The 16763-nt window shown below is 42.8% G+C and overlaps 1 protein-coding gene across 1 annotated transcript in view; it reads right to left on the bottom strand.

Moving 5' to 3' along the window:
• Nucleotides 1–593: 593 nt before the first annotated feature.
• LOC141782976 (ephrin-A2-like) overlaps nt 594–16763 on the bottom strand; it is a 94804-nt gene continuing 78634 nt past the window's right edge. Inside the window, exons 2-4 of the mRNA XM_074659835.1 lie at nt 10488–10780; nt 4308–4373; nt 594–2828 (exon numbers count right to left, since the gene is read on the bottom strand). Of these exons, the coding sequence (XP_074515936.1) occupies nt 2704–2828; nt 4308–4373; nt 10488–10780 (484 nt within the window). The 3' untranslated portion in view covers nt 594–2703. The remainder of the gene's footprint in view (nt 2829–4307; nt 4374–10487; nt 10781–16763) is intronic.

The raw sequence follows: 16763 nt of genomic DNA, 5'->3' as shown, positions 1-16763 counted from the left end.
GAAGGCCACCCTGCTGGAAATCTGATGGAAACAAGAGAGGAAAGGCTATCAAGCTATTCAGTCTCCACGTTGTCAGCAGTTCAGATTAGCTGTCACATCGCTGAGGGAGAAACAGCTGAAGATTGGAGAGGGTGATTTCATCTGAATAATTTCATGCTTTGACTGGCAGAGCTCAATGCTCACCGTCCCAAGACTTTGACGTCAGAGGAAGATAGACTGAGCAAAATAAAGACCCAGGTGCAGCCTAATACACGAATACAATCATCTGCCCTTTGGGGGGGTGGAGAAAAAAAAACATCACATGAAAATTAATTCACATTTCCACTGAATAAATTCACTTGGCTTATTTTTCGAGTAGACAAAAAGACAATCTTTATTTGTGTGTTTCTCTCCTTGCTCTGACTTCTGTGTTTACTTTTGACTGACTGACTTAAATGACTGAGGTCAGCTCCCACAAAACAAAAATAAAAACACCACAAACAGAAAAGGAGACAAACTCATACATGACGCTCAGACCTGGAGGCATCCTACCACTACCAACCATGGATCACAAACCAGAGAAGAAGAACGATAGAAGGACAGCATCAGTGGAATAGAAGAAGAGAAAACACATTTTTTTTAATCTTCCACAGGCTATACCCCATCACTGCATCCCACACAGGAGTAATTAACAGTGATTTTAAATGCTACAAAAATAAGATGAAACGGGGAAGGAAGTGCTTCCCCTTGTTTGTGTTTTCCTGTGTGTGTGTGTGTGTGTGTGTGTCTTTGTACATGTGTGTATGTGCATGCCATGTCGTTGTAAATGTCTAGATCTGCATGTGCTTTTTTCTACATATGTCTGTGTGTATCTGTACACTGGCCGTCATGTGTGTATGTATGCGTGTGTTCACAGTGCTTACTCATTATGTTCACTTCCCAACATTAAAGAAGTCCCATGATACACACAAACTTTCTCGGCGTTCCCTCTCTCTCTTTGTGCTGTTCCTTTTATAGTCCACAAATGCTCCCAAAATCTCAGAGGAACCGTCCCGTTATCAAAGACCGTGTGCGTGTGTGCATGTATATGTGTGTGCATGCGCATGTGTGTTTTTTGTGATGCTACCACACACACACACCTCGCCTCATTTGCCACAAGTCTATGCGCTTCCCCTTTATTGGTTTAACCCTCAGACCCGGGACCAGCTTCAGTCAGTATTTGCGTCCATTGTGATCTGGCCTGGGCTCTGAGGGGCTGATTTCCAGTCAGTTTCACCCTGTGGGTCCATTTATCTCACCAGGCCCGAGCTAATCCATCAACGACCGAAAGCCAGACAGGAGAAACCGTGCGAGAGGAGAGAGACTGAATTTTTTCCGTTTGATGTCTGAAAAAAAAGTCTCAGGGAGAGCAAGAGAGCGGTAGCAGGGTGTTTCTGATTTATCCCCCATGAAAAAATATATCATCATTACAAACGAGATTGATCTGAAGGTTTCACAGTGGTCATGCAACTTGAGTGTCGCCTCCTTTTTGTCACCTGTTCCATCCTCAAACTCCTCCTGCCCTACCCCGCCCCGCCATCCCTCCAAAATCCAACCCCGACCCCGTTCATCCTGCCAGTCCAAGAGAAGGTACTGTAAGTGACCACAGTCATAATAATACAGAGAGACAAAGAGGTGGGTAACCAGTGGTACATTCATACATGAGAAAGTCATGGTTCCAAAAGTCACCCGACCCTATCGACATTAGACAGTGCTGAAGACGCCTGTGCTGGCCAGGCTGTGATAAATGCTTTGTTTAGAAACATGAATAAGACAGAACACATCCCACCTGAAAATATACACCCACCCAGCACACCCCCCTACACACCCTCCCACTCAAACAGGCTATGATTACACTTGTCATTATAATGTGATATCTTAGCTTCTCATAAAAAAAATGATTTTTTTTTTATATCACATTGCTGTGAATCTACACTGGCTCTGAAAATATCAACACATATAACATTACATCTCCCACATGGCCGCATGTATTTAAATCTGTGCCCGCATTGTTTTCCCTTTCTTTTTCTGCACCGGCCCGGGTCACTTTCCTCCTCTCCGTCTCTTATACGGTTGCTCTTTTTTTTCTCGCTGCAGTTGGAGCTGGTCCAGGTAGTATAGAATTCCAATTACAATGCAAGCTTGGCCACTTCCAATTCTTCGTCTGACGATGGGATAGCAATGTGAGAAAAATCCAATTTTTGTGCATCCAGGCCTATCGCTTAATGCATCCTGCCGTGATTGGATGATAGGAATGGCACTGGAACGACAAGTTTAATCATAGCCGCGGCTACATCTACCCCATCAGTGGCCAAGAGTCAATAGACAAAATCAAAAGGACCCCCTGATATGAGTGCAGAGACATTTCCCTTGTGTTTTTCAGCTGAGAGCTGCTGTTCCACCCTGAATTCAGGGGATCAGAGATGAAGCGCAGCTTCCCAGACAGCTCGAGACCCGACCCTCTCAGCCAGGGCCTGGGAGCGGTGTCCGTGGCTGGGCCATGGAGGGGGCTGGCAGTGGGGGTGGTTGGTGGTCGTATAGAGGTGGAGGTGGGAGAGGAAGGGGATGGGGGGGGGGGACGGGGGACGGAGACAGAGGGCTTCCCTGAGGGGTGGTGGATTTAGAGGGACAGCCAGCCCAGCCCAGCGACCCTGGGTGGGAGCTCCAGGAGGAGGGGGAGAGGGGTCACAGCCAGGAGAAGAGTCCCAGGAGCGGTGAGGCCAGAGCAGCTAACAGGGCCGCGGACCCTGGCCTCCAGCACGGACCTCCATCAGTCAGGAAGGGCTCCGGAGAATCATATCCCGACCCATCTGAAACGGAAAGAAGAGAGAAACGACAAAATATCTGAACTGAGAGGGGGACACAGACAAAAGACAAGATGATTTAAAACAAAGGAGGGAGTGGGTTTATAGCAAGACAAAGGGTAGACAAGTGGAACTGTTACGAGGGGGGAACAAAATGTGGAAAGTGAGCGACAAACCACAAAACTCACAATTCAAAAGGCGAAGGAAAAAGGCAGAGAGAAGACGGCAGAGAGGGATGAGGAGAGGAGAGAGAGAGAGGAGGAGGAGAAGACGACAGCAACTGAGCTCTGCAGGGGGTTTAACCAACCTAATTACAGTTTAATCACAGAGACTCTGAATCTGGAGCAGCTGACACACAAACACAGAAAGACACACTTCCACTTACACACATGTGCAACCGCTCACAGCTCACTCTCGTGACAATATTTCACAGATGAGATTTTTAGTTGCAATGTCAGACAGATTACTCTAAGAGCACAAAAAAGCAGAATCTCAAAGAGGAGCAATGACAGAATAAAAGAGCGTATGTTGTTTCAGTAATTATGGAGGAGGAGAGAATTTCCTTCCCCCTTAGCAGTAGCTGGAATGATCTGAGTCTGGAAAAGCTGCGAAGGCCGACTCTCATCCTTTTTACGAAGATCTTCAAAGCCGTGTCATTATCAAGGGAGTCGTGTTACTACCCAGGTTTGATTCTTTAGTCGGGCTTAGGTTTGAAAACTCACGAGGTAGAATCCGCCTTTGAAAAGACGCACAGGTAGATTTTCAAGATAACGCAAGTGTGGCATAATGCCTGCCGCAATCTGCTCCCCGTGTCTTCTGTCGAGTTATTTTTAAACGCCACTATCACAGGCCAACATGGCGCACTTGTGTCCCGTCTACGCCAATCTACGAGGGAGCTGTTTTCAAAAGAGCATCAGGCTGCACGCTGTTTGGCGGGCAAGTCGAGCTTCATCTTTTACCACGAGGCCCTGATGCATAAGGAGAATTTTATTAAGAAATATGAAGTGTCTATTATTAGATTAGACTCCTACAGTATGCGATGGGTTTATTATTAGATCGCTCTCTTGTTTCTTATGAGCGAATCCAGCCAATGGAGTGATGTTGGTAACGTTTTTAGAGAGCACTTTCAGCCCGCTCTGTCCTCTTTCTACAAGGACAGAAGGTCTCCCTCACACCCAGTGTGATGTGATGTGATCTGATGTGAAGTGCGTATGCCACTTTGTGCCCGCGCGTATGCGCCCGTGCACACTTGTGTGTGTTTGCATGTGTGACTGCGTCAGTGTGTGTGTGTGTGTGTTTCAGTGTGTAAAGGTGTTAAAGTGTTGCCTGGCTGGTGTGTGAATCAGAGCAGAGAGTGTTGCCGGGGCATTCTATCAGACCTCTTATTCCCCCCTAATTTTACTTTGATAGCCAATCTGGACCTTTGCGTGTGTGTTTGTGCGACAATGTGTGTGTGTGCGAGTGTGTAGTTAGAGCGTGACTTACCTGGAGGTCTGACATACACCTTCAGCTTTAGACATGCTCGCCCCACATGGTTTGGGTGAGGAGACGCTGTAAAAAAAGCAGAGAGATTGAAAGAGGGGATTAGTTGAGAGATGAAGCGATTTGTGCTGTTGATTGTACTCATAAAGTCATTGAGGAGATTTAATAAAGGTTTTCTTTTTAAATGGTGTTCTGTCTCAGAGGCTTATTATCAGGTGGTGGCTGGACTGGGAGTTTATAGAGACAGTATTGATGGACTATAATATTGGTATGTTCATGGGATTTGTTTTCAATAAGAGAATATGGAATAACACCAGCCTTATCCTTTAGGTAACCCAGCTAAATGCCTTTATCCATTCAGTTGATATTTCAATTTAGTGGCAGCTGTTCGCAGACTAATTTAAAATTACTCAAATGACCACAAACCAACCGACACTCAGTGAACCCGGTGCCTTTCAGGGCCTAAAGGGCGTGTGATTGGAGGGTCATAGGTTGGATCCCCACAACAGAAAGACACCACACCAATTTAATCCGAGATACTTTAAGTCACCGTACCCATCTATGGGATGACAAGGAGAAACACTGACAATATATAATTAAGTAATCACACAGATACAGTGTAGATCAGTCATTCCCAAACACTGGGTCAGGATCCACAGGGGGTCTCGGTCGCCAAATACATTTTTTCAATAGTCTTTTATTTAACATTTATATCTGCAGTACACCTTTGAGCCACATGAGGGAGCCTGAATGTTCGTGTTGTTCTGATAATTGTAGCCTGTTAACTCCACCTAAATGCATTTATTTGGTCTTATTTATAAGTTGTGATTTATCAAACTTGTATCTTTTCATAATGGCTGGTTTACCTATTCAAGATAATATAAGATGATGCGGAAATGGCAGTAAAAATGGTACGTTTATTTACGCATGAATTCGCTCTTCTCACGAAGGCATATCGTGAATTGGGTCACGACGGTTTGTCATTCTTAGAAATTGGGTCCCGACAAAAGAAGTTTGGGAAACACAGCGTTAGGTAACGCAGCTAAATGCATTTATCCGGTCAGTTGTTATTTTAATTTAGTCATTCAAATGACCACAAACCAACTGACACGCAGTGATCGTGGGCCTTTCAGGGCCCCTCAGCAGTGTGACTGGAGGGTCATAGGTCGGATCCGCAAAACACAAAGACACCAAACCTCAGTTTAACCCCAATTATTTCAAGTCACCGTACCTATTTATGGGATGGCAGGGAGAAACACTGACAAACACATGATAAGGTAATAAAACGGAAATAGTAGAAATGATTATACTACATACATGACTTTGTTCACTGGAGGACGGCTTTTGCCAGAAACTAGTGTGTCTGTGGGCTTTAATGCCGACTTCTTCCCACATGAATATGTAGACTGTTTTAGACATTTCTTCTTGTTCAGCAAAGTAAAACACACATACATTATTGAAATTAGCTTGCAACAAAAATGTCAGAGGTGGTAAATCAAGGGTAGGAATATAAAGTAAGGAACACGCAAGTTAACACGCATTTGTTATAATTTGACATTAATGTAGTCATTAATGCAGCCTATTACTTTCTTGATGACATTTATTGCTTCGAGCAGTTGGAGACTTTCTTATAATATGTCCTTTTAAGTTCTCTTAAACCAGTGCTCCCAAGCTTATGAGCTCCCGTAAACATACTGAGCACTCCAGGCAATGTAAACAAGTCTGTGAGGGATCAGCCCGCACACACTGGGACTCAGTCGCACTCACAGTCACACCTCAGGGAAATACCGGCTCTCCAATCGACCTGACTTGAATGTCTTTCGAACGGGGGGAAGGAAATCCATGCAAATTCCCAACAGACGCAGGTCCTTCTCGCCGCGAGGTGACAGTGCTAACCGCTGAGCCGCCGCTGCTGCTGCACTGGCTGAATGCCAGAAAAATTTTAAAAAGTTACTGTGATTCAAACTTCAAAGTAGAGTAAATTAAATTGAATCTGGGTTTTTAGTCCCACCTCGCTCTGATGTGAAATAGAGCTGGAGACCTTAAAGCAGATGGTGACCAACTCCCTGACCGCTCGCGCATGCAGGCGTGCACACACATACACGAGGAAAAAGAATGTGCTTGCGTGGAGACCTATTGGCCCTCTCCCTTGAGGAAGTCCGCATAGCCAGAAACCGGAGTGACCCAGGAGAGGACCATCATCAAGATCCACAGCGTACAGGAAATAAATCTGACCCTTCATCTGCCCTCTCCTCCCTCTCTTTTCCACCCGCAACTCCTCCCTCCATCCTTCTCCCTGCCCTTCACCTCTTTTACCCTTTCATGCCTTCCCTGTAGTCCACTTCCTTTGCCTCAAATTTCTTCAAATCATCCACATACACTCTTCGCAGTGCCCAGAGAAAGAGTACCGCGGTCCCCTATGAAGCCCCGCCAGCTTTGTATCGAGCCATCTCTCCTGTTGTGTGTCTTTGTTTCGGCTTCCCTGCCGTTTCGCTGACAAATGGCAGCATTTCGAGGGAGAAAGGGCCACAATTGGAAAGATATATACCCTCCGCACCCCACCCCGCGCATTCCCCCTCTCCGTGCCCTCCAAATATTTTCACTTTTGTCATTTTTTAAAAGTCTTATCAGCTCTCCCAGCGCCTCCGTTTCCCAGCGCACATCCACAATCCGACGTCTCCTGAAAACCCATTGAAAATCACTCAACCTCATCAGATGGCAGCTGGGAGAAGTAAGGGGTGGAGCGGACCTGTCAACATGTCAAACACATGACAAATACACACACCAACGTGCACACACACACACTGGCGCACACACTCACACAGGTCTGGCCACAGATCACCATCAAAGATCGATGTGTTTTTTACTTTGTGAGTATCTGCGGAGAGGAAACACACACACATACACACACTCAACTGAAGGGCTGTGTGGTTAAAAATGTCAAAATGCCTTCGTTCCACATAAATACTGCCCTGTGAGTGTGTGTGTGTGTGTGTGTGTGTGTGTGTGTGCATGTGAGAAACAATAACGTGTGTGGTTGTCAGTCAAGATGATGGACATGGCCTTTCACGGACTCACAATCGCTTGACAACTGACCCCGCTACCAGCCCTCCCCCCTACAATACATACACACACACCAATCTCGAGGAATACACATTTCCCTCAGGGGTCCCAGAAACACAATACCATAGTCAGCAACTATACAACTCTGGAGGGGCCCTGTCCATCCCTTACACGAGGCTGAAAACAAAAGAGTGTGTCTTTGTGTGTGTGTGTGATTGGGGAAAAAGTGCAGTACGACATCGGGTGGCTGTTATCTTCGCCTCTTTAGCTCTCTGACTCTCGCCCCTGCTGTGTCTTTGTGACATTGTAGACAACAGACTGAGGCAGGGAAATATTTGCAGATACTTAGTGCTCATTATTAAAAGTTACTCTGTAAACAAAACGGTGTTGGAGGAAGCGCATTACTTTAATCTGATTATCTATCGCAGTAATTCAGCAACATTGGTTTTCAGTGATTGCATTACATTACAAAATTGTGTTACCACATTAGAAATACAATGTGAATATAAGAATGCTACAACAAATTGAATTAAAACCTGTGTCAATATCTGTCAAGGATTTTTTGTTATTATTCAGCCTTGGCTGATCGCTCTGTTCGCTGTCTGAATCAGGAGAATATCACTGTAAGGTCAGAAACTCTCTCCGTGGACAAAAAACCCAATCTAGAAATATGCATGGCGACCTGAAGCTGATGGCAGAGGACCCTCATTCCATTACGGGTCATGGTGAGAATGCATCATCTCCTACTAAAAAGGTTAAGGTCAGTCGGCTGTGCAGCGGCAACACAGGGAGGTAATGAAGAGAGCTGTGCCAGGCTGCGCAGTGGCAGAAATGCTGCTGTAGAATCACTGGACCTCATGCAAGAACATTTTCCTATTATTGTCTTAAAGTTCTCTTACTTTTTTTCGTACCGCGGGCTCGTACGAGTGTGCCACGTCAAATTTAGCAAACGCTCCTAACTTCAGAAAACTGTGTAAATGACCTACGTAAACATGATGAATGCAAAATTACTTTCACTCTTCGACTTCAAAAGGAGAAGGGGGATAAATACTTGGGAAAATGGATAGTAATAGCCATCTATACTCTTTTACAAGAATTTTTCTTTCTTTACTTTTGTGCATTTTGAACTGTACCTGTGCCTCTCTTTTTATTCACTATTTTTTTTTAAATGTTGATGATTATTATTGATTATACTCTAATGTCTCTGTCCTCACCTGTTCTATGTTCATAAAAATAATAAAAAAAAGAAAATTAAAAGAAAACATGATGTCCGTAAATGAGTGCACGTTCATGAGACTAGTGAATTAGCATTATTAACGCCCAAATAATACCATTAAAGGCTACGCGTCCTGCCTCATTCATCTGTCTCTGCCAATACGTATATCAGCACAGCGACACAGGGTTGTGTCTAGAAGGTAACCCGCAAATTGTGAATCTGGCAAAAACTTGCAAAAACTCTTGCAAGACTCGCTGCTTGGCAACCTATCCTAACCTTAATTATTCAAGGTCAATGCCTAACCTTAACCATCTCGTGAGAGTTTCCCAACTCTTGGGTTACCTTCTAGACATGACCGTGACACGCTGTCTTCCAAGGGCCTGATGCGCTGGTTACACTTCCCGTTGACCTTATCATATACAGAGACAATTTAACTTTCAATTATAATCTAAGTCGTTTTGCAGTTTGAGATTATCATATTGATATTATAGTGTTATACAATAGCATTAATTGCCAATTTAAATTAATGATGATATCGTTAGGCTATATGAATACATTTAGAATTAAATCATAATTCAAATTGCAGAGTCGAAGGATAATGTCAACATAATTATGAAGTGTAATTTATATAGGGATTTTTCAAACCCAAAATTGCTTCAGAGTAATGAAATATACAATTCATTAGTGAAGAAAGTTAGATTTGATTAACAGCAGAGTAATTGCACATAACTCCTATGGCAGGTCGTCAGGTTCGTTCCTAGGGAGAACATTTTAAATACGAGAAAGTTCTCCTAAATCACTCGTACAAGCTACGTAAGGACGAATCTGTTCGTACGAGCGGTTCTTGCATGAGGCCCAATGTCTATGAGACAACTTCTGAACAAGATAGCAATGACAGGTCAGGTTTGGTGTGATGTTTAGAGAGTAACACAAAAGTAAAATAAGTAAAGGACTAATGAGATAAATAATTACAAAAGGACTACTTTTTGTAAATTCATTTCCAACTTCCATAATGGCAGCTCAAGACCGTTCTTGCCAGACAAACGACTTACAACAACCTGAGCATACTGTACATTTTCAAGACAAGTGACCTTTTGTGCTTGAGTGAATTATGACTCTCAGAAGAATATTTTTCTTTCCACATATTCTCCCATCTGGTCTGTGGATTCAAACAGTCAAATGTCTTGTTTGTTACAAGCCCATCAGCTCTCGCAGCCGCCTCGTAGAAAAAAAAGTGGTCTGTGCGGCGCCAGAAAAGTTTGGACATTGACAGCGAAGCTTTTGAAAGTCAATTTAATGTGCTTTTCTGTGATTACCAACTGATCTTGCACTAAACAGTCCGGATGCGGTAAATCTATCCCACCCATCTGGCACACCGAGCAGCTGAAAACAATGTTTAAGAGTAATTTGAAGCCTCTATTTGTCCCCACGCCTGGTGGGGGAATGATAGCTTTTTAACTCGGTTCAGAAAAACAGTCTCAGGGGGTACGGCCCATCTGTGATACTAATACATCACTTGTTGAAGTGAGGAGAAACATCAATACAGCTAATATAAAAATGATTACAAACTACGCCTGGTGACATTTTTACCACTTTGCTGAGCACACCACTTATGATCTCGACAGAAGCAGACAGATACATCAAGATATAAAGCGAGTGAGAGAGAGAGATGGAAGGTGTATTTATGCGCGCCTGTGGGTGAGCGAGCGGCATGGTGTTTGAGAACTCTCTCAATCAACTTCTGTTGATTGCATATTTACATATCGTTTACAAATGCATATTGAACAGAAGCGTGGCTAACACGCAGACACAGACGCGCGCACGCTCCCATGCACACAACAAATGGACAAACACCTTCTCACACAGAAACACACACACACACACTAGTCTAGCTGATAACCCACAGATGTAGTAGTACTCGTGTCCAGGCCTGAACTCGAAGCCCAGGGAGAAGGGAGTGAAGAGCTGGAACTTCTCCGAGAAGCGCAGGGGTCCGTCAGGACCGCTGGGACGGTTGCACTCCCAGCGCTTGAAGCCACGCATCCTGTGCTGGCAGGAAGTGTAGCCCTCGTGGTTGACCATGAAGAGGATGTAGCGCTCCATGCGCCCGTGGGACGGAGGACCCTCGTAGTAAGGACAGTAGATGTCCAGATAGTCGTTAATGTTCACCGCCACCCTGTACTCTCCGTGCCAGAACCTACAAGACACAGAGGGAACAATGGATTAACATTTCTTCATGAATAATAATAATCGCAAACTATGCAGAGAATCAGTGGGCAGGGGGGAGAAAGCATCAGGAATAGTTTACCGAAATGTAATGAGATCAAAAAAATCTTCTACAATACTATGAATATTTACTACCTATATTGGATTTCTGTATGATTGCACAGCATAAAGGAAACTGCGGTGAGTCCACTTAGCTCAGTCATGCTGTGTACCGTAATTATATGAAATTGTATGATCGCTGTTAGGACATTTCTGTCTGTAAATCTCCACAGGAAGATCTGAGGTCGAGCCAGCTACAAAAACAGCAACCCTTAGAGACTCCACGCGTTGCTCAAGGACACTTCAACAAATGCTTTCTGCTAAAACCACCTGAGTCAAAAAAATATCCTGAAGGTCTCCTATTTAATAAACATGCCAGAAAAATCAATCAATAATCCCTCTGGTTACGCTAAAAGTTTGCATGGCAACCCATTATATTTTAATAAGGCTTGCCGAGCTACGCTTCATGGGAATTATTAGCATGTTTGGTGTTTTTTTTCCAGAGTGCTTGAATAAGCCTTCTCGTATGATACTCAAGAGAAGTGGGTCATGTGATGGTAGAGAGCACACATTATTATCCCACCCCCTAAAGCAGCGTATAGAGTCTGTGGTGAATGGCCACTTAGCTCCGTACACATGCGGATCACTGAGGGCGGCATGATGAATAGAAGTGGGTCAGAAATATTAGTATATAGATACATATTAGAGGGTATATATAGTGGAAATTGTCCTTGCTATATTCCTTCTTCTGGCGCCGAGTCAAAGAGTTTGAGAAATGAATGCAGGTAACATATGGAGGTACATAAGATAGTGCTTGAACTCCCCAATCTATTTCTCTCAACAGTCTCTGCAAGGCAGTTAGACTATATTAAAAACATATGGCTGCATTTTTTTCCCTACATTTCACAGGCTCTATTTATGTTTATGTTTTGATGCCAGCGTTGCTTATATGGGAACCGAACTTCTGTTTACAATCTTGAAGTCACTGGAGTGAAACAGTCTCTTTTAAAGGATAAGGCTGCCGTTATTCTATATTTTTGTTATTGTCAACAAATGCAAATAAAGACTAAAAACCAACAATATGTAGTCTCTCCAGACTTTATGGCTTCCCTATCTTGTCTGTGGCTCTCGCATTTGTTCAGAAGACATTACACTTTAAAAACATATACTTTCATTTAAAATAATGATTTCCTAAAACAGTTGGGTGCTGTAGTTTTTAAGCGAGTGTTATTTTCAAATGTGGATGAAAACACTTTTGGTGCTTTAGACGAGTGAGTGTTTATGGCAGCAGGATGGTGTATGTGAGATCAACCCAGTGCAACGGTGTGGCTTATTTATGTGTTTTAAATAATTTCTGGACAACAAGGCATAAAGGAATAAGCTACTGCAGGGCTCAACAATAAGGAATATCAAGTAAAATGCCCCGGGCAAGTAGTAAATCTAGCGTCTCACTTGCTCGATCGGGCCAGTGATAAAAAATAATTAAACACATCATTTTTACCAGAGCTGATGATGGAAATGAAAGATATAAAAACATAATGAAAAACTCCAGATACATTTACCTAAAGGAACAGTGTGCAACATTTCGGGGGATCAATTAGCAGAATTGGAATATAATATTCATAACTATGTTTTCATTAGTGTATAATCACCTGAAACTAAGAATCGTTGTTTTCGTTAGCTTAGAATGAGCCCTTTGTATCTACATAGGGAGTGGTTCCTCTTCAGAGTCCACCATGTTGCTCTGCCATGTTTCTACAGTAGCCCAGAAGGGACAAACGAAACACTGGCTCTAGACAGAGCCTTTTGAATTTTCACATTACCTGAAGGCCACTGTAGTTCTCCATGTCGGAGAACGGCTTGTGAAACTGCGTTAACGTGAACAGCCGATAGCAAAATCGTGGTACCGCCAGCTGTTAACGCAGTCTTTGAAAGGGAGGAATAAGCTGAGGGGTATTCAGTTGGTTGCAATCTGCAACCACACCGATAGATGCCGCCAAATCCTACACACTGTACCTTTAAATAAAGATTAAACATGACAATTAACGTTTATCTTTGTTGTTATTTGATAACCGCTAATAAATAAAACAATTTGTATAGGTGCAAGTAAAAATTTACTTTGACTGGCAAGTCGATTTGGCTGTTGTTTTTTTTATCTACATGCGATTTGTTGACAATAAAATATAGAATATCACCCAATTTTCTTTGAAAACAGTCGTTGTTTACTATGCGAGATAATACCCTATATGAGAGCGTCATTTTAATTTTATGGTACATATCAGCAAAAGTTCTTGAAGCTGAAACTGATCAATCAATACTTCACATCTAATGCTAAATCAGTATTTGTAAATGTAGTATTTGTTTAACCGCAAGTCTTAAAATACATATCTTTGTTTCATGAATAATTTTGCTTTCATATTGACTCCCTTCTGTGAGAAAATACAATACAACAGTGTTTTTTAAATATTTGATAATTCAGATATTTTATTTACTAGCACTCCATAAATAATATGTCCATAGGGCATGATTTGATAATCTTTTTTTTTGTTTTTGAATCTTTAACAACCCACACTCATTCAAAATTCAAGTTTCACTTTGAGACATTCTTCAGTAAACCATCTAACATTTCAAATGACTGTTTAAAATTCCTCAGTGTGATATCGTATTGTGGGCGTTTGCGACGGACGCTTCTTCTTCTGGTGTTCGTCATTAACATCATTGCTCACCACGGCTACGATCAATTTCTTTCCAAATCTACCCCGTCAAATACATTTATTAAAATTCAGCTGTCGCACATTATCAAATCTTGTTTCTCGGAGCTCAGTAAATTTGAGGAGCAGGAAAACGTCTCCAATCAAACGAGCATAAACAAAGCCAGTTGTCGGGCAATCTCGACGTCTCAGATGGCGCATGCATACACACACAGACTGAGCTTTTTAAACAAATTCATCATTTTCCCCCTCACCTTGGCAGTAATTGATTGCCTGGAATGAAGACATTTTGGTCTAAGCACTTTTGGTTAGTGGGATATTTAGCTTTGGGACAAATTATCCCTATAACGGCGGTCCTATCTCCCTCCCAGAGGGCAAATCAGGAAGTGAGTTAGATGTGAAATGAGCGCCTTCATGCTTCGGTGCCCTATCAGAGCGAGTTTTGCAGGTTCTAAAGGGATCCTTGAACAGATCATTTAGAGGCATTGATCCACTGGGGAGCTCCTCTCGGCTCTCTCTGCTCCCAATCAACTCTGATTAACAACTAAAGGGGTAAGGCAGAGAGAGAAACAGAGGGAGAGATGCACAGAATGAGAATAAAAGGGCTGAAAGGAGAGAAGAGAGGGAGGCAGACAGAGAAAGAAAAGGTAGGGGAGGACTGGAGATACGTGTGGAAGGAGGACAAAAGAAAGAGGGAGGGGGGATAATGAGATGGCATGAAATGAGAGTAAAACAAGACAGAAAGAAGAGAAAAGGAGGAGGAAAGAGAGAGCAGAAGAGGAGGAGGAGAAGGCCAGATGGAGGAAGAGCAGATGGAGGAGGAGTTTTTCCGTCTTTCATTTCAATTTGTACGACTGTGGTTTTCCATCTGACGAAAATGTGCTTTGCCTATTGATTGTGCACTGATACATTTATGGATGACTACCATCTGAGCATTAGTACTTTGGGCAGACAATGAAGTGCATGTGTGTGCGTGTGTGGTTGGTTAAATGGTAGCTGGGTAAAGTGGGTCTCGATGAGTGAGGATGCTCAATCCAAGAAAGGGCTAATGTGCCAGGATACATTAGGTTGTATTAAGCCACTCAGCGGCCTGCCCTGCTCCTGTGACACTGTCTGCATTCCTAATACGCTCGGGCGAGAGGAAACTGTGTGTGTGTGCGCAGGTGTGTGTGTGTGTGTGTTCAGGTGCAGGTGTGTGCCACCGAGCTGTTAAACAGTACATGTTGGTGTGCAGTTATGTGCGGATGAGTGTGTGTGTGTCGCTGCATCCCCTCCTCTCAGGCTGTGTGTCATTTGGAATTAAACACACAGACTGCACTGGCCAAAAAGACATGGGAATGCACTCACACTTACGGCATGTCTCTTCCTCATAGAGCTTACGTGTGTGACGCGTGTGTCTTTCTTTCAACTTGCATATTTGTGATCACAGTTTGCCTATTATTTAAACCCTGTTACAATATTATGTTACACTTTATTTGAAGGGATATGCATCAAGCTGCCATAATAACACTAATAAAAACTGACATTAATCAAACTTTATGGATGTTTATGATTATGATGTTGTCATTAAAGCGTAACTCAACACCTCCTGAAAGTCTTATTTTTGCTGACATCTACCTTACTGCAGTGATGTAGCAGTGTACTCCAGGGAGTGTCAGTACACCGTGACATCACGGCTGAGCGTAGTTACAGGTACGATTGATGGGTGTGGTCAGAGGTGAAACAAACAAAGTGTGTTTCTCAAAATCAAGGAAGGATCCTACAATGGTTGACTTTCAAGGATGCTACGTCATCGAGTCCCGGCAAAGGACGGTTCCGATGTCGAGGATCCTTCGAATTCTACCGAGGACTGAGTCCTTCGTTCAGAGGATTTTGAAGGATGCATGTGTGTATCCTCCGCACTCCTAAAACACCCACAATCCTATGCACACAATGTATTTCCTGTCCACCAATTGAAAATAAGCACGTAAACTTTCAGTTATTTCACTTCAGCAGTCCGCCATAATCTGTTTCTGAACAAATTTGAGGCGAGAAATTGTTAATCCAGTAGCTGAATCTTCACTCATATTAGATTTACAAGGCCTAATTAAAAGTTTCTTCCAACTTTCGTCACTCAGCAACAGACTTGTCATCAGTAATGTTAGCACAAACACAAAGAGGCCAGCAACGGCAGAGAGAGGCAGCGGGGAAAAACAGCAGGCACAGCCGGAATATTTTCACATCTAACGCGTGAATTAATTAAGGGTTTATTTTGACCAAACCAGAGCTAAAGGTTATTGGAACAGTGGAAAAAATAACCAAGATGGGTTTGATGCATTTTATTTTGTTTCTGTCGAGTTTGAAGTGTGTTTTACAATCGGCGAGGTAAAAGTCTGGTCGCTTTGAGGATAGCATAACGGCTGTTTCTTTTCAGATCTAAACTCAGGGTTTATTTCGACCACAGCTGGAGCTTGTTGGAACAATGGGAAGACTAACCAAGACTGGTTTGATGAGTTTTATTTTGTTTCTGTCCTACCAAGGAAGCAATCGTGACAAACAGAAACACCTCAAGTGTTCAACCAGAGAGGACAGTGAAATGCTACTCTTCAGACTGGTGTTACTCTTTTCTACCCGTATGACAGTGTGATGAATAATTTCTTTGCTCCGTAGTTAAAATGTAGAATATGAAATCTTCCTATTCTTAAAGTTTCAGTTCCCCCCCCCCAAAAAAAACACACTTGAGACTTCTGCCTCATCCCAAATACAGTCGAGGTGAATAGAATCTCATTTGTGTCGCACACTGTCAACCGTTGTCATAGTGACTATTTCTAATGCAGAAAGAACTTCCAATGGAAACTGTTCACAATGAGGTCTGTGGATTATCCAGAGTAGCAGTTTCTTGAAACTTTGACATCGCTGTTGAATTTTAAAAAGTTTTTTTTCAATGCTGTGAGCACCCGAACAAAATTCCATTCACCTTCATTATATTGGGGACGGTGGCAGAAATCTCAGAGACACGTCTCAAAAGTAGACCAACAACAAACAAAATCCACGACTACATACCACAAATAAACACATTTTGTGATTTTGGAAAACTGAGATTTTAAGATATAATTTCACCGTGAAATATAAACGTTAATAAAAATCTTAATAACACTAGGGCTGCAACTAATGATTTTTTTGATTGTTGATTAATCTGTCAATTATTTTCTCGATTAATCAATT

Source organism: Sebastes fasciatus, chromosome 15 (genome assembly GCF_043250625.1).
Source record: "Sebastes fasciatus isolate fSebFas1 chromosome 15, fSebFas1.pri, whole genome shotgun sequence".
NCBI classification, from domain to species: Eukaryota; Metazoa; Chordata; class Actinopteri; order Perciformes; family Sebastidae; genus Sebastes; species Sebastes fasciatus.
This window is presented reverse-complemented; position numbering and strand designations above follow the sequence as displayed.